Below are 20,980 nucleotides of genomic sequence, written 5' to 3'. Positions count from 1 at the left end.
ACGATTGTTAACTGTCAAAAGTGACCAACAGTGTTGCCAGAAGGTTACTTTTGTAACCTTTTAGGTTACTTTTGAACTGCTGTGGTTACTTTTAGGTTACACTAATGAAAAGGTTACTTTTAGGTGATTTTTCAGAAATTGTAGAATTAACTTTACAGGTTATTCAGTAAAAAATATTAATAGTGACAATTTAAAAATTATGTCAAAAAGTGCATTTAAACTTAATTTGATTTATTATTTGTTAAAAAAAATGAGTTTTAGCGAATGTTTTTCGATAATAAAACGCAAATCCATGAAACGTTTTTGGTCACTTTTCGAATTTAGATGATCAATTGTATTCATTTTCCATCCATGAACAACCTTACACAATCATCGCTCCGCACCCGCACCCCCCCCCCCCCCCGTATGAAGGTTACTTTTTATTCAAAAAGGTTACTTTTTTTTATATTTCTGGTAATTTCTGACTAGACCCGACTGGCAACACTGGTGACCAAATGAAATGTCATTTCTCCGATTTGCGAATCGCGATTTCACGATACTTTTTATTGAAAATTATTGTAAATGAATTTTTTGTGTGTACTCTGAGGCGATAATCAAATAAAATGAGTGATTTAATAAACGCCAGGGAGGCGGCGTCCCTGGCTATTCAGTTCGATCAGATGGGAGAAACGGACAAAGCTGTGGAATGTTATAGGACTGCTGCTCGTATTTTGGATAGAGCTAGGGACTCTGTGTCTCTAGAACGAAGATCTGAGATCCGGGAGAAAGTACAGGAGTACCTTAAAAGAGCCAATGCACTACAAGAGCAGAAGGGTAAGTAGATTTTTAGGAAAACTGGTCATTTCCATTTGGTTTTGAAATGATAATTTTTGTAAACAAAACTGGTTAGCTCATTGTGCTGCGGTCCCTATGACTCATTGAGCAAGTAGCGTGACGGTAGCGTTTTTATCGTAATATAATACAAGCGCTAATCATTAACTGTATCCGCATTTATACATTTCTTTTATAATGAGGATCATTTCGATTTTTAGCTGTGAATGCAGATTTATAGGGCTAAGAAATCCTTAATACACAGTCCAAAAATTTTTGTTCTACGACAAAAATTGACGAAGTTATGGCCAAATTACTAAAAAAGTTCACTGACCGCCCGGCGCGGGGACGATGACGTCATTATATCCGATCCGAACGCTGCCGGCGTACTGCGTGGATAGAAAATATTTTTTCTAGCCAAACTATCAGTTTTAGAGAAAAACTTGTAATGACATTTATTCATCAGAATAAAGTAAGCTATCGATAGGTAATTTTTAAAAATAGAAATTGTGAAAAATAACGCAAAAAATCCATACGCTCATACGATTCAATGGAACGCAGAGACGCGATTGGGGTCTCCGCGGTGGTATATTTGGCGATTTATTCAAATAAAGTGTTCATAAGTGTTGTTAGAGTCATATCTTCTTCCAAGTAAAATATAAAAATGTATAAGTATTAATTTATTTACTTCTAACAATAAGGTATAGCTGAGGCAGATTCACTTTCCCTAGGCTACAAGACATTGCTATGAAGATAATTTCGATGTACACGCAATACCTACCTGTTATTTAGTTTTTCTGAGTTAAACCTACGTACCTACCTATCTATTCGCCGTTCCCATGGGCGGGCCAGCTGCTGCAGGAAAGGACAGCTGCTCCCTCCTGGAAATCTATTTAATCTTAGCCTAGATGCTGGGTATGACTCCCCCGCCCCCCTCCTCTCCCCAGGTCATAAGCTGGGCATGACTTCCCCCTCGGCCAGAAGTTGGGTATGATTTACCCCCCCCCCTCCCCCCAGGCCCGAAACTGGGTATGACGACCCCTCCTCCTCCCCCCAGGCCTTATGGCCTGGCCATAAGCTGGATATGACTCCCCTTCGGCCAGAAGCTGGGTATGACACCCCCCCCCCCCCTCCCCCCAGGCCAGAAGCTGGGTAAGGCTAGCCCCTCCCCCCAGCCCATAAGCATAAGCTGGGTATGACTCCCCCTCGGCCAGAAGCTGGGTATTACATACCCCCCCCCCCCAGGCCAGAAACTGGGTATGACTTGACCCCCCCCCCAGGCCAGAAACTGGGTATTAGCATCATATTATGTATTATTATGTTCAATACAAACAATCATTAAGTTACACTCACCCCAACCGCGTCTCCGCATTGCATCGAATCCTATGAAAATGTGGTTTTTGGACATAGCGATACTTATTCTTCACAATTTTTATTTTTAAAAATTACTGGTCGATAGGTTACTTTATTTTGATGAATAAATGTTATAAAAAGTTTTTTTCTAAAACTGATAGTTTAGCTGGAAAAAAATATTTTCCATGCCAATAGTACGCCGGCTGCGCTCGATTCGGATATAATGACGTCACGCGGCCGTGCGTACGTTGACTTTTAGCGGCAAAAACGGCCTATGTTTATTACTTAATATCTTCGTAAGTAATGGTCCGATTTGGATAATTCAAAAAGATATATCTTTCTTATGTCTTAAAGATTAACGTAGATACTAGTTTTATTGAATTTTCTACAACAGTACTGATCCTCATTGGACAATGCAGTGCTTTATTACAGCTGAAGTTTTTATAAGTTAAGAAAAATAATGATCAAAACGTTACCTATTGCTCCAATTTAATAAAAGCAACGACAAAAAATAATAATTTTAGAACGAATAAATCTGTCCCCTGGTTTCTGAATTGAGATTTTTATCTTATAATAATCTTGATTAAATGGAAGATAGATCTCCTATCTAACTAAAGCCTGGTCCGTGAGCACGTAGAATCCCGTCCAATGACCCCAAGCTACCCATCCCTATCGCTCGCGCGTAATTATGTTGCTGTCGCGACTGTGCGACGGGCGCCCGCAGTGAGTGTGCGAGCGCGACAGCAACATAATTACGCGCGAGCGATAGGGATGGGTAGCTTGGGGTCATTGGACAGGATTCTACGTGCTCACGGACCAGGCTTTAGAAGATGAGCAAATAATATTGTTATAAGAATTCTTATCTATATAAATAAAAATGAATTGATGTTCGTTAGTCTGATTAAAACTCGAGAACGGCTGGGCCGATTGAGCTGATTTTGGTGTTAAAATGTTTGTCGTAGTCTAGGGTAGGTCTAAACGGTGAGCAAATAAGAAAAGATTTGCTTATTTATTGCCTTTAAGGCGGAACAGAGTTCGCCGGGTCAGCTAGTTATTACAATAAAAAGTGAGGTATAATAATCAGAACTAAGGTTTTTTAAAAGTTATAAATTATACATTTATCCTACTAGTCCTACTAATATTATAAATGCAAAAGTTTGGATGTCTGGATGTTTGTTACTCTTTCACGCAAAAACTTCTGAACAGATTTTGATGAAACTACAGTATTATTGTTTATAACCCAGATTAACATATAGGCTATAAGTTTATGAAGATCTGTGCCAAACTAAATTTCACGCGGGTGAAGCCGCAGGCAAAAGATAGTTGTATTATACATAGGGAACTTTGGTCCAGTGTTTTCGAGCTGTATTTGAAATGGCTAAAAACAGAGAAGCATGGAGATCATTGGAGGAGGCCTATGTCCAAGGACAAACTGGAGATGAGTGCAGCTAAATTGTAAAATGAAATGGTTAATTAATGTTGTAAAATACCTTGTAATCCAGTAATAAAGGCTTATATTATTATTATTGTATTATACATAGAGTTTAGAGTAACTAATTGGAGTCTATATTATAAAACATGTTACATACTTGTTTAATTAATGTGTTATTGTTATGTATGTCATCATTCAGATGTAGCACAGCAGGCGGAAGTGGAACGAAGTTTGCAGCAATGCTACTTCTTGATGCAGCAGGCTTTGGATGCCGATGAAGCTGATTTAAAGGACATAGCCTTGCAGCTCTACACTCAAGCTGTGGAGTTGGCTGTCACCATTGTGAGTGCACTTTCATATTATTAGTTTTTGTAACTGAGTGCTACAATGTAACCTTGTTGATGATCAATTTTAAAAAAAAATAAAAAAATAAGTAAGTGAATGTTAGTAAATAGAAAGAAACTACCTATTTTAGTTTCTACAGACTTATTTTGAACTTGAATGTTAAGGTCCTTTTTGACCCTTAAGACTTCTTTCCTTTGTGCTACATTTGAAAATGCCTTCATCACATCATATTTTGATACTTTTCCTTTCTTTATTTGCCTCTTAAAAATTATTTATTAATGCTACTGGAGCAACTTTTCTTTTATATTTTGGTGTACCTAATTTTTTCGTATCATCCTTATTATGGTAGATTTACCTATTTTTCTATCAGGAACTTACCTTGTTAATAAAAATAAATGCACTAAACTCATTTTTATCTTTGAATTGAACTCAAGTATGTTTTAGAAATCAAGTGATCCCGAGATAAAAGAAAAAGTAAAAGGATTGGCCTCGCAAGCGTTAGATAGAGCAGAGGACTTAAAAGGGATCAACAAGTTTTCTACATTGTCTATTGGTGGCCAGCCAAGACCCGGTAAGAATTCACTTATCTATAACTAGCTTTTGCCTGCGGCTTCGCCCGTGTGAAATTTAGTTTGTCCGACCTGAGCCCCGATTACGGTAACTTTTAACGTCTACAATCCAGACACGCTTCTCGATTCTGCGATACGATTGGTCGTTCAACAGCGTACGTCAGCTGTTTTGACCAATCGTATCGCAGAATCGAGAAGCGTGTCTGGATTGTAGACGTTAAAAGTTACCGTAATCGGGGCTCTGTACTTCTGTAGATTTTGCGTGAAAGAGCATGAAAGAGTTAAAGAGTAACATCCAGACATCTATACAAACTCGCATTTATAATATTAGTAGGTTATTAGTAGTTTAGATTAACTAATAAAGATAAAAATATTTTTATTTAAAGACATGTGTGACAATATTACATTACAGAAATATTATATTCTTGGTTTTAGTAGGTCTTGTTAGTATCAACATGTCTTACCGATATTCGGCGCGTAAAAATTGTAAGTGTATTATACATTTAGTCGACATACCAAAGTCAATAAATCAATAATAAAAAATAATGTCAAAAATCATTAAGAGAGTGTCATTTACTATAATAGCATTTGATACAATAAATCGAAAACATGTGAGTCAACTGTTTTATGATTGTTTCATTGAACAGAAATGGAGTCACATTTGATTGTCCTTATTGATATCTTTAGGTATTTTATAGAAGTAGTAACTTATGAATCTTGTGATATGATTAATTTTCTTGTGCAATAGGGACTATGCAAGTTTTATTTTTATTGTTTACATTTCTTTAGCATAGGCATAATTCAATGATTGTCATCCTCACATCTAACACAGCGTTTGAGGATGGAATAAAACAGTTTTTTATTTTAATAAACATCTTAAATCGAATCAGAAATGAGGAGATCCGTAGGAGAACTAGAGTGACTGACATAGCCCGCAGAATCGCTAAAATCAAGTGGCAGTGGGCGGGGCATATAGCTCGAAGAGCTGATGGCCGCTGGGGCAGGAAAGTTCTTGAGTGGCGACCACGAGCCGGAAGACGTAGCGTGGGCAGGCCTCCCACTAGGTGGACCGACGATCTGGTGAAGGTCGCGGGAGGTGCCTGGATGCGAGCGGCGCAGGACCGGTCTTTGTGGAAATCCTTGGGGGAGGCCTTTGTCCAGCAGTGGACGTCTTTCGGCTGAAACGAACGAAACATCTTAAATACTTATAAAACTTTGCAGTGGTTTCACCGAACAGACCTCCTCTACAAAGAGAGCAAAGTGTCCATTTACAAGTAAGCGGCGGAAAACACACATACACAGAAGAAGAAAAAGACGTACTCAGAACAACTTCAAATATCAACAACAACTGGTTCCTACCATTTATGGACGTGGATTTGTCGGAGAAGTTCCAATATGCAATACCGTTTGAAGAGAAAGCCAGCGAATTAAAGCTGTCTTCGAAGCAACAGAAGGAATTTGACTGTTGGATTCGGCCTCACGAGATTTGTAGTGATCCAAAGTTGATAATCAATGAGCATGTGGATTGTTTCAGTATTAAACAAACAGTAAGTCTAATGATATATGATATAACCTTGGGGGAGGCCTTTGTCCAGCAGTGGACGTCATTTGGCTGAAACGACGACGACGAAGTCTAATGATATAGTTAAAGTCTGGTCCGTGAGCACGTAGAATCCCGTCCAATGACCCCAAGCTGCCCATCCTTGTCGCTCGCACGTAATTATGTTGCTGTCGCACTCGCACACTCACTGCGGGCGCGCGTCGCACAGTTGCGTCAGCAATATAATTACGCGCGAGCGATAAGGATGGGCAGCTGGGGGTCATTGGACGGGATTCTACGTGCTCATGGACCAGGCTTTAGGTGTTTTATGCCTGGGCCGCACTCATCGCGATAACCCGAAGATTCGCGCTATCGCGATGTGTGTAGCCAAGTATTAGCGTATACTTCGGTGCTCTTTGCATAGATACAAGACTTCGTTCCGCTGTCGCCCGAATGTTATCGCTGTGAGTGCGGCCCAGGCATTATAAAGTATTTATTATTATATTATATTATTATTATTTCTTCAGCCAAATTATGCATGTTTGGTGCAGTGTACTGGCTTACTATACTAAAAAAAATTACATGAGTATATCTGTTACGGTTAAAGTGATAAATATGAAAATTATGAATAATCGCCGGTTATTATGAATAATTACCACATGCTTTGGTAAATGTGATTAATATGAGATCATTTATGTGTGTATAAAACGGCCCAAGGGCCACCCCCGCCGCACCTTAACCTATTTTTCACTTTAAATCAAAACAATATGTTATGTGCATTATGGCAAAGTAATGTTACGCAAGAAACAGTCCAAACTCATTATGCCAAATTATATTAACATATGATATCAAAACGTTCAAAATGTATGGCTGTACACAAGCACTATACATGAGCCATTGTTCTCTTTTATGATATTTCTTAGCACTAAAGTTACATTATTAAATAATCACTGATAAATTTAATTCATTTATTACTTTTACCTTGACTGTCGGTAATTATTCATAATAACCGGCGATTATTCATAATTTTCAATTTATCACATTTACCGTAATATATCCATCTCCTTTGTATGGGATCCATAGTACTACCCGATCGAGCTAACTGCACCTCGCTGGAATGCGACTCTCCACACCTCCCCGCGTTCGCCCTGCCCGTACCAGAGCGACGATGTGACGTCACGGCTGCCTGGTACGCAGTTAAATCGATCGGGTTGTATAAACTTTGCTTAGTTTGGGACTTTTTTTGGAGTCAAATGTCCATAAAAATAAAATAAAAATTGTCTTTCTTGAACCTAAATCAGGGGTCTCCAAACTTTGAAGCCTTGGGGCCATATTATTTTTTCGGTATGTTGCAGCAAGGGCCAATTATTTTTTCTGTCCACCTATGCAAAATAGGCTTATGCCCGTTTTCACCATCAATTCCTAATTTTTAAGTGACCCCTATGGTAACACATAACATGCATTTTGTTTTCATAGAGGTCACTTAAAAATTGGGGTATGATGGTGAAAACGGGTATTAGTCTACAGCTGTCGCGGGCCGGATTGATGGTAGTGGCGGGCCGTAGTTTGGAGACCACTGACCTAAATCAATGATGTTTTCAGATAGTATCAGATTGTTCGTTCGTCGCCTCCCTCGCCGTGAGTGCCTTATACGAAAGGAGGTTCAATAAGAAAATAATCACATCCATAATCTATCCAAAAAACAAGAACAAACAACCTGTGTACAACCCTTTTGGCAAGTACATGGTGAAGCTACACCTTAACGGAGTAAGAAGGAAGGTAAATATACTTCATATACTTACTTTCTATGTTTTAATGTACCATTTACAATAAAAAGTTATTTTAATCCATTGCCTGGTACCCATTAGTACAAGCTACTAAATGAAAAAATAACGGTATGTCTGTCTGTTACTTTTTCAAGTTTACTGAACCGTTTTAGAAAAATTTTTGTATAACAAAATTGGTCCAGCTATTCTCATGTTTTGCTCTGGGCAAGGAATTTATTTGAAATATTTTTATTATAGGTAATCATAGACGACAGACTTCCGTACAGCAAATATGGCCGACTTCTATGTTCGTATTCGAGCAATAAGAACGAATTTTGGGTCTCCATGTTGGAAAAGGCGTACATGAAAGTCATGGGTGGTTATGATTTCCCTGGCTCGAATAGTGTGAGTATTACATAACATTAACATTAGCCTTAGGTAATTAAAGTTCAAAAATATTTAATTTCGCAAATAATTTAAATGAATGATTTCACCTCCTAGAGTTTTAATCTAGAATGTGTTGAATTTTCGTGGGTTTAAGAAATAAATTATGATATTTGGTTGCATTGTCATTGAAAAAAGTAGTTTGAGTTGACAAAATAGTGACGTCATAGGCTAGTTCGTTCGTTCGTTCGTTTCAGCCAAATGACGTCCACTGCTGGACATAGGCTAGTATTGCCATACAAAATCTATTCTAATTCAAATTCAAATAGTTCATTCAGTACATACAGGGCACTTATGCACGTTCCAAATATAGCTTGCCCTACCACCACTTCGGGACAACACCTGTAGGAGAGTCTCATTTTGACAGTTTTAAAAAGTCTTTCAATTGATTAGTGGTGTACTTCAATTGTTTTTTCCAGAACATAGATCTCCACGCGTTAACTGGTTGGATACCGGAGCGATGCGCGATTCGCAAGGACGAGCCCGATTTCAACGCGGACGCATTATACGAGACTATCAGGTCTCGGATGGAAAGGGGCGACGTTTTGGTGACAGTCGCCACCGGTCCCCTGTCCGATCCGGACGCAGAGAGAACCGGACTGGTCGCTACACACGCTTACGCTGTGCTGGACGTGAAGATTGCTAATGTAAGTAAGATAATCTGGCTCCATCATCAGATCAGCTCGGCTTGATACTTGGAAGGTGTTGGTGACAGTCGCAACTGGTCCCCTGTCCGATCCGGACGCAGAGAGAACCGGACTGGTCGCTACACATGCATACGCTGTGCTGGACGTGAAGATCGCTAATGTAAGTAAGATAACCTGGCTCCATCATCAGATCAGCTTAATACTAGAGGGGGGAGGGAAGTTTTAGTGACAGTCGCCACTGGTCCCCTGTCCGATCCGGACGCAGAGAGAACCGGACTGGTCGCTACACACGCTTATGCTGTGCTGGATGTGAAGATTGCTAATGTAAGTAAGATAGCCTGGCTCCATCATCAGATCAGCTCGGCTTGATACTTGGAAGGTGTTGGTGACAGTCGCAACTGGTCCCCTGTCCGATCCGGACGCAGAGAGAACCGGACTGGTTGCTACACATGCTTACGCTGTGCTGGACGTTAAGATCGCTAATGTAAGTAAGATGACCTGGCTCCATCATCAGATCAGTCAGCTTAATACTAGAGGGGGGAGGGAGGTTTTGGTGACAGTCGCAACTGGTCCCCTGTCTGATTCGGACGCAGAGAGAACCGGACTGGTCGCTACACACACTTACGCTGTGTTGGGTGAAGATTGCTAATGTAAGTAAGATAACCTGGCTCCATCATCAGATCAACTTAATACCAGAGAGGTGTTGGTGGCAGTCACCACCGGTCCCCTGTCCGATCCGGACGCGGAGAGAACAGGACTGGTCGCTACACATGCTTACGCTGTGCTGGACGTGAAGATCGCTAATGTAAGTAAGATAGCATGGCTCCATCATCAGATCAGCTTAATAAAGAGGGGAAGTTTTGGTGACAGCCGCAACTGGTCCTCTGTCCGATCCGGACGCAGAGAGAACCGGACTGGTCGCTACACATGCTTACGCTGTGCTGGATGTGAAGATTGCTAATGTAAGTAAGATAACCTGGCTCCATCATCAGATCAGCTCGGCTTGATACTTGGAAGGTGTTGGTGACAGTCGCAACTGGTCCCCTGTCCGATCCGGACGCAGAGAGAACCGGACTAGTCACTACACATGCTTACGCTGTGCTGGACGTGAAGATTGCTAATGTAAGTAAGATAACCTGGCTCCATCATCAGAGCAGCTTAATAAAGAGGGGAAGTTTTGGTGACAGTCGCCACCGGTCCCCTGTCCGATCCGGACGCAGAGAGAACCGGACTGGTCGCTACGCACGCTTACGCTGTGCTGGACGTGAAGATTGCTAATGTAAGTAAGATAAGATTATCTACGGGCCGGACCGTGAGTTTAGGGGGCCCTGGGCTAATACTACTTAGGGGCCCACCTACTATACTCTTTCGCATTATCGTCTATTTTTGACTTTGACTTGACTTAGCTGAATCGCCCTTGAATCCATAGGGCCCTGGGCTGAAGCCCAAAAAGTCATATGGTAGATCCGGCCCTGAACCTGGCTCCATCATCAGATCAGCTCGGCTTGATACTTGGAAGGAGGTGTTAGTGATAATCGGACCTAGTCCGTTCCGTAGTATCGGACTGGGACATAGAAAGAATAATAATAATAATAATAATAAATCATTTATTTGCCAGAATACGGTTACAAATGGTTTTAAAAAGAGAAGTTTCCAACATATTCTATCGTACATACGATGTGCAAATATTACAAAAAAATACGGTTATGTTTTTAATATTAAAAAGTAGTATCATTATTAATTGAATGTCATGCAAATGTCAGAAAATAAGAACTGGGCTTGTCGGTAAACACACGTCTATAAATAAGATATCTTCCTGACTCCAACATCAGATCAGCTCGGCTTGATACTTGGAATGGGAGGTGTTGGTGACAGTCGCCACTGGTCCCTTCTTCTTCTTGTGTCGACAACAAACCTATGCAGTGTCAGCCAAAAATCCGCTACAAGAGTGGCGTTGTCAGTAGCATTCATTAATAGGCTAGATGACAAAATTTCAATTATTTGTCCGTCAGACAGATAATTAGAAAATATTGGACTCATATTTTTTATTTTCTTTCATAATTAAATAATAACAGTGCTACATCGAGTTGAAATGGCGCGATACGTCACGCTTGAGTAGAATTTTTACTCAAAAGTGACGTTACGCGACATTTCAAGTCAAATACTGTAATTATTCGATTATGAAAAAAATAAAAAAATATGAGCCTTATATTTTCTAATTATCTGTCTGACGGACTAAATAGAATTTCGATTTCATTACTCAGTCATCATCCCTATTCTTCCTGCGTGCAGTTGTTTGTTCCCTTGTTCAACCGAAAGAGGGTTGTTGTACGACATACAAGCACTTTGTTGTAAAACAAGTCAAAACATGACTGTTTATGAGTCACCTTTTCAATGAAACACCAGCACAGAAAGACAAACAAGATTATCAAAATCTTATCTTGTTAATATTGGGACCGATAATATGATAATGTTATCCAGAGTCTTCAGTTAATTGATTAATCAAATACTCACACGATTAAATATTGATTACACGATAAACGATTCCAATCGCGTATCGCGTTTCATCCCATTATTAAGTTTTTTGAACAATCAAATTTTCAACGATTTTGAACGTCACATTTTGAGTTACGACACTATTTTATAAATTGTATTTTTTTTTAAAGATTATTAAGTAATTTGTTACAAATTACTAATAGTGCCGTTAGCCCCTCGTACTAAGCTAAATATGCTTGTGTCACGAGTGAGCTCCCCACAATAGTCGAGCGGCGGGGACCGAACCCGCGTTCCCCGGATCACGAGTCGGCCAGTCCGACCCCTTCACCGTTCTTCTATCGTAGCTTCTACATTATAAGGCTTGATTTCCTCCTACGCTGACGTCGGTCGCGTACATCGGTCGAGCGTACGAATAAACACAATGTTCTATGAAGCACCGCACTGCAACGCCGTCGTCAGCGGCAGATGATTACATAGAACTAAAGCCTGGTCCGTAAGCACGTAGAATTTTGTCCAATGACCCCATGCTGCCCATCCTTGTCGCTCGCACGTAATTATGTTGCTGTCGCGCTCGCACACTCACTGCGGGCGCGCGTAGCACAGTCGCGACAGCAATATAATTACGCGCGAGCGATAAGGATGGGTAGCTTGGGGTCATTGGACGGGATTCTACGTGCTCACGGACCAGGCTTTAGTGTGTAATCGTGCGCGCCGCTGACGTCGGTCACCGATGTCAGCCTAAAAGGAAATCAAGCCTAAATGCGATTGTGTTATCAGGGCGTGAAACTCCTCAAGCTGAAGAACCCTTGGTCGCACTTACGTTGGCGCGGGAACTACTCCGAGTTGGACACTGTGCATTGGACGCCAAACCTTAGAGGTCTTCTCAACTACGACCCAGAAAGCGCGGCGCAGTACGACAACGGCGTATTCTGGATTGACTACACGAGTATTCTGGAGTTTTTCGATGTATTCTACTTGAATTGGAACCCGGAGCTGTTTAAATTCACCTATTGTATTCACCAGTGAGTATACGTTCTTACTTTATTTGCAAATTATGCAATCTATGTCTTTGGTATATTAAAATAACAAATGAAAATCTAAAAAAGTATTAAAATTTTAAAATACGAAATGCTCTGCATAAACCCATAATTAAAGTGTATTCGTGTTGCCCAAATCGTAACGACATTTTGCGATTTAGAAAGATAGTGGTTTATTTTTTAAACTTTTCATTGAATTTGTGTACTACACTAAGGCCCAGAACACACAGTGAAACACAATTGCAACGAAACTGCAACTTCTAGTTACTTTTGAGTTGCATCTAAGTTTCTGCCATAGATTCCGTTGACAGACCACACATGACGCGACCAGTTTAAAACTTTCAAACTGGTTGCGTTTCACCGTCTGTTCTGGGCCTAATCCCAACTAATATTATAAATGCGAAAGTAACTCTGTCTGTCTGTCTGTCTGTCTGTCTGTCTGTTACGCTTTCCCGCTTAAACCTCGCAACCGATTTTGATGAAATTTGGCATAGAGATAGTTTGAGTCCCGGGAAAGAACATAGGATAGTTTTTATCCCGGTTTTTGAAACAGGGACGCGCGCGATAAAGTTTTTCTGTGACAGACAAAATTCCACGCGGGCGAAGCCGCGGGCGGAAAGCTAGTACATAATATTGTAACCAATTCCATTAGTTTAAAACACATAGACGGTTACCGTTTCGAAAATATCATTCATCATTCATCATCATCATTATAGGATGTCCACTGCTGAACATAGGCCTCCCCCAATGCTTCCCATGTTGATCGACATGATCGAAAATATCATTATTTCAATTAAAATATGCATATTCTTTCAGGAAATGGGACGCCGGTAACGGTCCCGCCAAAGACGCGTACATTATTGGCGAAAACCCCCAGTTCTCATTGCACGTGCAAGGAAAAGGCGCCGTCTGGTTACTGCTTACGAGACACATCACGCAGATAGACGACTTCCGTGACAATAAGGAATATATCACGCTGCTCGTCTACAAGAACAACGGGAAAAGAGTGTACTACCCTTGTAAGTGACGTCATATTCCAGTTCTTTTAGTCTCTATCATAAAGTACATTGTTTAGTAGACATATCACGCAGATCGACGACTTCCGTGACAATAAGGAGTATATCACGCTGCTCGTCTACAAGAACAACGGGAAGAGAGTGTACTACCCTTGTAAGTGACGTCATATTCCAGTTCTTTTAGTCTCTATCATAAAGTACATTGTTTAGTAGACATATCACGCAGATCGACGACTTCCGTGACAATAAGGAGTATATCACGCTGCTCGTCTATAAGAACAACGGGAAGAGAGTGTACTACCCTTGTGAGTGACGTCATATTCCACTTATTTTAGTCTCTATCAGCAAGTGCGTTTTCTGGTTGCTGTTTAGAACATATATCACGCAGATCGACGACTTCCGTGACAATAAGGAGTATATCACGCTGCTCGTCTACAAGAACAACGGGAAGAGAGTTTACTACCCTTGTAAGTGACGTCATATTCCAGTTCTTTTAGTCTCTATCATAAAGTACATTGTTTAGTAGACATATCACGCAGATCGACGACTTCCGTGACAATAAGGAGTATATCACGCTGCTCGTCTACAAGAACAACGGGAAGAGAGTGTACTACCCTTGTAAGTGACGTCATATTCCAGTTCTTTTAGTCTCTATCATAAAGTACATTGTTTAGTAGACATATCACGCAGATCGACGACTTCCGTGACAATAAGGAGTATATCACGCTGCTCGTCTATAAGAACAACGGGAAGAGAGTGTACTACCCTTGTGAGTGACGTCATATTCCACTTATTTTAGTCTCTATCAGCAAGTGCGTTTTCTGGTTGCTGTTTAGAACATATATCACGCAGATCGACGACTTCCGTGACAATAAGGAGTATATCACGCTGCTCGTCTACAAGAACAACGGGAAGAGAGTGTACTACCCTTGTAAGTGACGTCATATTCCAGTTCTTTTAGTCTCTATCATAAAGTACATTGTTTAGTAGACATATCACGCAGATCGACGACTTCCGTGACAATAAGGAGTATATCACGCTGCTCGTCTACAAGAACAACGGGAAGAGAGTGTACTACCCTTGTAAGTGACGTCATATTCCAGTTCTTTTAGTCTCTATCATAAAGTACATTGTTTAGTAGACATATCACGCAGATCGACGACTTCCGTGACAATAAGGAGTATATCACGCTGCTCGTCTACAAGAACAACGGGAAGAGAGTGTACTACCCTTGTAAGTGACGTCACATTCCAGTTCTTTTAGTCTATCAGAAAGTGCATTGTTTAGTAGACATATCATGCAGATAGACGACTTCCGTGACAATAAGGAGTATATCACGCTGCTCGTCTACAAGAACAACGGGAAGAGAGTGTACTACCCTTGTGAGTGACGTCATATTACAGTTTTTGTGACAATTAATAGTATATCACGCTGTTCGTCTTCAAGAATAACGGGAAGAGAGTGTACTACCCCTGTAAATGTCAACATTTGGTCTACACTCCCCACGCCTTTTGCTTCTGGCAATTTTATATTAAGAAAAAAGCAGAAAATGAGCACGCTCAAGCTAAAAATCCCAATTTAGAAACGGGGAAAATCTTTTAATCCTTTAAATCTTGAGTTTACTATTCCAGAGTTTGCTCACGGCGAAAATAAATATCTTATCCAATCACGATTTACCCTATACATGTAGAGTGTGGTCTGCCTGCAGTAGAGATTAAAGAATTTGCCACACTATGCGGTATGCGGTCAGGTCAAAGTGAATTCAGCTCGCATCCATGTATAAAAACATGATCGATCAGGGCAATCTGTCAGTGGTTGTGACAAAACAATCTGTCAGCGGTGCGGTTTGCGTTCTTTGCTCTTGCGGTCAGATAGCATTGATGCAAAATGTATAGAGACAAGGTTGATCATACATGATGCGAAAACTTCAACGACATGCGAGTGATTTGATAGCTGGATTCTCGCGATTTGATAGGATCGCAATTCAGCAATTTGACATTTTTGACGTTTTCACTAGCATCCGATTAAACCAAACTTCAAAATATAGGTGAAGGCACGATCGAATACGCATAAAAACGAAATCGAAACAAAATCGGGAGATTGATACGTAAATACAAAAAGTGACACCTGTGATCAAATCGCTTACATGTCGTTGAAGTTTTGATACGTGAATTAGGCTACAGAACGCATCCAGTGTGAGAAAACCTTAAATTACCTGTAGGCCTAAGATGCGCGCCGTGATAACTTTTATCGACGTCAAAATGTATGGGCAAAATCGATAAAATGGCGTGATAACCGCTTATCGCGGCGCGCATCTTAGGCCTACTGATTATGCGTTTATAATGATGATAATTTATGTTATTTTAGGCGAGCCGCCTCCATACATCGACGGCATCCGTATCAACAGCCCTCACTATCTGTGCAAGGTGATAGTTGGAGAAGGCAGCAGTGATCGATACACGCTGGTCAGTATTTTGGGAATATCGAATGAGAAACATTCGGCAATATTGCGTGAATATGGCAATATTGCGTGAATATGACAATATTGCGTGAATATGGCAATATTGCGTGAATATAGCAATATTGCGTGAATATGGAAATATTCCCAATATTGCTATTTGAGAAAATTGTTGCCGTATTATTGCATGTTGTCGATTTATTAGGGTCTTAAATAAGTTGCATTTTTTAAACTTAACAAAGTGGCGTCTTATCTTATTGTACAATCAGCGTCAAATAGTTCAAAACAACCAAAGTAGCCAAAAAGCTCACAACACGTCTTCGTCACAATTAGAATAAGGTTGTGTTATCAACGTTTTGGTCACTTTGAGTGCCACGATTATTGTATTATTTTGAAATAAAAATAAATTGTCTATCTCGACTGTACAGTTAGAATATTAAAGAAAACCTCAAAAAATTTAAATTTCCAATTAAGGTTTTCTTTCACCCTTTTTATTTGTATTTAAATAATGAATAGCAAACCTCATACTATGTATTGTTAACTGAATTTTTTACCGTTTCATACAGGTGGTCTCACAGTACGAGAAAACCCGCACGATATTCTACACGTTGCGAGCGTACGCTACGTGTCCTTTCTCGCTCAATAAGATGGAGCCCTATCGCCATTTCAAGTCGGTGAGTTAACCATTAATATATTATAAACTAGCGACTCACTCTACTTATTGCTGAAAACCGCACTAAAATCTGTTGCGAAGTTTAAAAGATCTCAGCGGACAGACTGCAGCGACTTAAAAAACTCATAAAAATAATTTATTTTTGCAAATAGGCTTTTATAAAGCACTTTTAAGGGTGGATTCGACCAAACAAGAGCAAATATTAATTTCAGAATAAATTGTCAGTTTTGTCATATTTCCCATACTGAAACTGTCAATGTGCCAGTTATACCATGAGTTATTCTCGGATAAAAGTTTGGTCAAATCGGGCCTAATAAAGTAATTAAGCATTTATGGATACTTGTTGTAGCATGTATTATTGTTTTATTTATCTGCCGGGCTAGGATGCGTGCCATGATAAAATCGCATCGATGGTATTTGGGCTTATCGCGCAAAATCTAGGCCTACAGAATAACATATCGGCTATAAATATAAGGATATGGAGTTAAAACTGAATTTCATAGGCATAGCCGCAGGCAAAAACTGTTACATAAATGGTAATCCAAGGTCATATAAGCTAGTATAACAATGATATAATTTAAATGTGAAACCTTGTTATGTTATCTTTGTATTTGTTTTGAATTGTATTCTATGGTTGTGCCTTTAGATAAAAAAATAAATTGTATTACAACAGCTAAAAGGAGACTGGACGGCTCGCACAGCAGGCGGCTGCGAAAACAACAGACAAACTTACCCCAACAACCCTAAGTTTGTGGTCACAGTGCCCGATACCAGGGTCCCGTGTCACGTGGTCATTGAGTTGAGGGGACCCAAGCAGTACCAGATGGGAATGGACGTTAGGGTCGAATCGCTGGATGACCCTAACGTTACTGCGCCGTTCTTCAAGGAAACTTCTGGACCGTACAGGTGAGTTTGTTACCAAAAACTCCTTCTAGATTAGGGTCACGTGGTCATTGAGCTGAGGGGACCCAAGCAGTACCAGATGGGAATGGATGTTAGGGTCGAATCGCTGGATGACCCTAACGTTACCGCGCCGTTCTTCAAGGAAACTTCTGGACCGTACAGGTTAGTTTGTTACTAAGAACTCGTTCTAGCCAAGTTTGTGGTCACAGTCCTTGACACTACGGTCCCGTGTCGTTCTGTCAAATTACTTGACAGCCATAGTTACTGCAAAAAAATCTTTAAAGAACGTTTAAAGAATTTTCTAGACCCTACCATAGTGACATAGTTTATTTTTATAGCTTTTCTTAATGGGAATATTCCTGCCTCTCATTCTCACCGCTGCAACTTCTGTGTAGCCAGGATCTACAGCTTGACCGCCATAAAAACCCAACCAGTGAATGTCAAGTTTGTCCCGGGTGAGAGTTAATGTCATTGAACCCGCAACGAAATTAATCAGTACCTAGATCATATTATTTTATAGGCTTAAGTCCACACTTTGTAGAAGATAATCACGCTGAAGCTAAAAATCTCAATTCATAAACCGGGAGCTAGCATCCTTTTCTTGATCTTCTAAAGCCCGGTCTCCGAGCACGTAGAATTTTGTCCAATGACCCCAAGCTACCTTTATCGCTCGCGCGTAATTATGTTGCTGTCGCGCTCGCACACTCACTGCGGGCGCCCGTCGCACAGTCGCGACAGCAATATAATAACGCGTTAGTGATAAGGATGCGTAGCTTGGGGTCATTGGACGAAATTCTATGTGCTCGGCGACCAGACTAATACAGAACAATATAAAGACTTAGTTTACCTTTTTTTCGCAGATCGGGCTTCGTAGTCCTGGAATTGAACAATTTGCCTGCAGGCCGGTACATTGTCACACCATCCACTTTCTACGCGGGTCAAGAGGGCCCATTCTTTTTGCAATTCCGGTCCACTTGCGAGTTACAATGCGAGGCGCGCAACTAGCGACCTATGGGCAGGAGGAGGGAACATGCTTGTCATTTGAGACAAAATAACGGGTAACGTTACTGGGTAACGGATAACGTTGTAGAATAACGGTAAATGCAGGCTTAGGCAGCGCCTTCTCGAGGACACCATGAAGATTATTAATGAAGTTATTATTTTTGAATTTAATAGTTGACCAATATTGTTTGCTATAATTAAATCTTGTTTACACTAAGTTTTTGGCTTTTGTCGATCATACCTGTATATGGATAAATCAGTTTAGTTTTTTTATACCAATGTTTTTTTAATAATATTATGGTCTGACATGAAATGAGACACTAAAGATATGAATAATGAATGATCTCTTTCTGATTTTACCATAGATCTGTAATTATGAATTATTGTAATAATCACATATTATGTTAATAACTCAAAATTAGATTTTTGCTATTCTCTGTTGTTAGTTAAGGAAATTAATTATGTATAGCTTGTAAATCAGATTGGAGGGACCCATTTTATTAATTAAAAATTAAGTTTTTGTTTAATTTAAAGATATTATGACTCGTTGTATGTATAATAAATATAAATATATTGTTCTCATGAATTAACACGCTTCAGCATTTGTTTCCATTTGACTAATTTGAAAATTTTAGAATATGTTTTTTATTTTTTTATTTTCATCAATAAATCTTGTAATTTTATAGCACTGTTTGTTCACGACATAAGTTTAAAAAACATAATGCTTTAGCTATACATTATTTACACTATAATACTGGCATAAAACTAAAAAACTTGGTCACAAAAAAATAGTTGCCTTTTAAAAGAAAAACTATTCTATCATTCCATATTCAAACAGGGGTTTTCCTTGCTCTGATTGGTTCAGAAACAAAACACGTCTATGCATGCATGCAAATCTATCTAATTGCATAAATGCAGATTTATTCCGTTTCTTGTGTCGTGCACGACTGTACTAAAGTTGCGTCCTGTGTTACAGCGGATTTGTGAAGAAATGTCCGCGAAAAATTACGAAATTTAATGTGACAGTAAAGACGATATTGCTTTAACAAAATATTTTAATGTTTTCATACTAAACTCACTAAACCGTCTTCAACGAACATGTAACTCTTATTGGTAATCGGGAGTGTTCAGAAAAAGTACGTGTTTAATGAAAAATGGGTTGCACCATAGCCAATGGTAAACACTATGGCACCTTAGTACTTGTAATAGATCTATTTATTTTGCAAGCAAAATGTACAGTGCAGTGTAATGTATCGCTATACAAAATATTTAAACAAAATTACCGCCTTTACCATTTATTTGTAGTTGACTTTATTTTTTATAGTTTATTTTAATCAATTTTGTAATTGGTAAAAGTAACCGCTGTGAGTGAGGACCCACCCTTTTCTGCCCTGGGCTTTCAGTTGTATGTTTCGCAGGTTTTCTCTTCGCACTGCGCTGTGATAGTTAGTTGTAAGCTCACAGTTTGGATGTTGTTGAATCGAATTTTTATAGAAGGATAATATATTTTTGGTAAAGTATTTATGCGGTTTTATTTGTTTTATTTATTCAGGACATTAAAGGTTCAGTCAAACCAACGCGATCACACGCGACCAGCCGGCGTGCAGCGATGGCGACCAGACTTAAATGCATTGATCGCCAGCGCTGTACGCTGGCTAATCGCATGTGATCGCGTTGGTTTGGCCGAACCTTTAGAAACCCCGTAGACTACAGACTTTTACGCCGGTATTCACAAACGATGCTTGCTTAAGTGAACCTGCAAATCGAACGCACAGCGTTGAATAGAGCTCTGTGATTAGTTCGTATGTCACCCTGTGCGTTCACGCGCACTGTGTTAGTCTACCGACAGTTTGGTCGGCTTCCAATTTGTTAAGGAACCGGCTGACACCATATCGGTGTTAAGTGCGCACTTCCATACATTTTCATACTGATCAACAGCCCGAACAAACTATTGGCCAACTTTTTAGTGCTAAATTACGGATTTTATGATTGAAAGTACTAAATAGGTAGTTTTTGCTTTCACATGTAATAAATTGAATCAATATTCAATCATCATCATCATCATCATCATCATCATCATTTCAGCCATAGGACGTCCACTGCAGAACATAGGCCTCCCCCATTGATTTTCACAATGGCCGGTTGGTGGCGGCCTGCATCCAGCGCCTTCCCGCTACCTTTATGAGGTCGTCGGTCCAATATTCAATATTAAGTAGAAATTATTATGAGAATTCATACCGTGATCTCAATAAACTATGCAATGTCACATTCAATAAAGTATATGGTGGGCTCGGCTGGAACAAATGCCAGCAATTTGCTGTACACACATCCGAAGATCAAATACTCGTTAAGCATTCAGTGGATGAGAAATGTCGACTCTATGACATGGTGATAAGAAGCTAAGTTACTCGCGCGATCTTGGCCCTTTATTCTGTCATTATGTGGTGGAAGGTATAGGCGAAGAGCGATTTCTTTTTGTATGCTATAAC

At 39.9% G+C, this 20,980-nt stretch overlaps 2 protein-coding genes across 2 annotated transcripts; both read left to right on the top strand.

Moving 5' to 3' along the window:
* Positions 1-492: 492 nt before the first annotated feature.
* Positions 493-13,481, top strand: LOC135075692 (calpain-7-like). The gene is made up of 9 exons (XM_063970143.1): positions 493-813; positions 3,795-3,937; positions 4,385-4,511; positions 5,731-6,056; positions 7,652-7,828; positions 8,074-8,220; positions 8,679-8,906; positions 12,180-12,424; positions 13,256-13,481. Exons 1-9 carry the CDS (start codon positions 603-605, stop codon positions 13,464-13,466), a joined length of 1,815 nt encoding a protein of 604 aa, XP_063826213.1. The 5' UTR covers positions 493-602; the 3' UTR covers positions 13,467-13,481.
* Positions 13,482-14,726: 1,245 nt separating this feature from the next.
* Positions 14,727-18,708, top strand: LOC135075699 (calpain-7-like). Its single transcript, XM_063970155.1, has 5 exons — positions 14,727-14,837; positions 15,823-15,920; positions 16,480-16,587; positions 17,260-17,492; positions 18,350-18,708. The coding sequence occupies exons 1-5, from the start codon at positions 14,753-14,755 to the stop codon at positions 18,492-18,494; spliced, it is 669 nt and encodes a 222-aa protein (XP_063826225.1). The 5' UTR covers positions 14,727-14,752; the 3' UTR covers positions 18,495-18,708.
* The last annotated feature ends 2,272 nt before the right edge of the window (positions 18,709-20,980 follow it).

The sequence above is a fragment of the Ostrinia nubilalis genome, chromosome 10, assembly GCF_963855985.1.
Source record: "Ostrinia nubilalis chromosome 10, ilOstNubi1.1, whole genome shotgun sequence".
In the NCBI taxonomy this organism is placed as follows: Eukaryota; Metazoa; Arthropoda; class Insecta; order Lepidoptera; family Crambidae; genus Ostrinia; species Ostrinia nubilalis.
Note: the sequence above shows the minus strand (reverse complement) of the source record. Positions and strands in the feature narration are given on the sequence as shown.

What these genes read in the sequence shown, in the direction of transcription:
- LOC135075692 (XM_063970143.1), top strand. Translation starts at nt 603, where the DNA reads ATGAGTGATTTAATAAACGCCAGGGAGGCGGCGTCCCTGGCTATTCAG. An exon ending in GTTTCAGTATTAAACAAACA is followed by an intron (nt 6,057 to 7,651) that starts GTAAGTCTAATG and finishes TGATGTTTTCAG; the next exon opens with ATAGTATCAGATTGTTCGTT. An exon ending in TGGACGTGAAGATTGCTAAT is followed by an intron (nt 8,907 to 12,179) that starts GTAAGTAAGATA and finishes TTGTGTTATCAG; the next exon opens with GGCGTGAAACTCCTCAAGCT.
- LOC135075699 (XM_063970155.1), top strand. Translation starts at nt 14,753, where the DNA reads ATGCAGATAGACGACTTCCGTGACAATAAGGAGTATATCACGCTGCTC. An exon ending in GCAGTGATCGATACACGCTG is followed by an intron (nt 15,921 to 16,479) that starts GTCAGTATTTTG and finishes CGTTTCATACAG; the next exon opens with GTGGTCTCACAGTACGAGAA. An exon ending in GAAACTTCTGGACCGTACAG is followed by an intron (nt 17,493 to 18,349) that starts GTGAGTTTGTTA and finishes TTTTTTTCGCAG; the next exon opens with ATCGGGCTTCGTAGTCCTGG.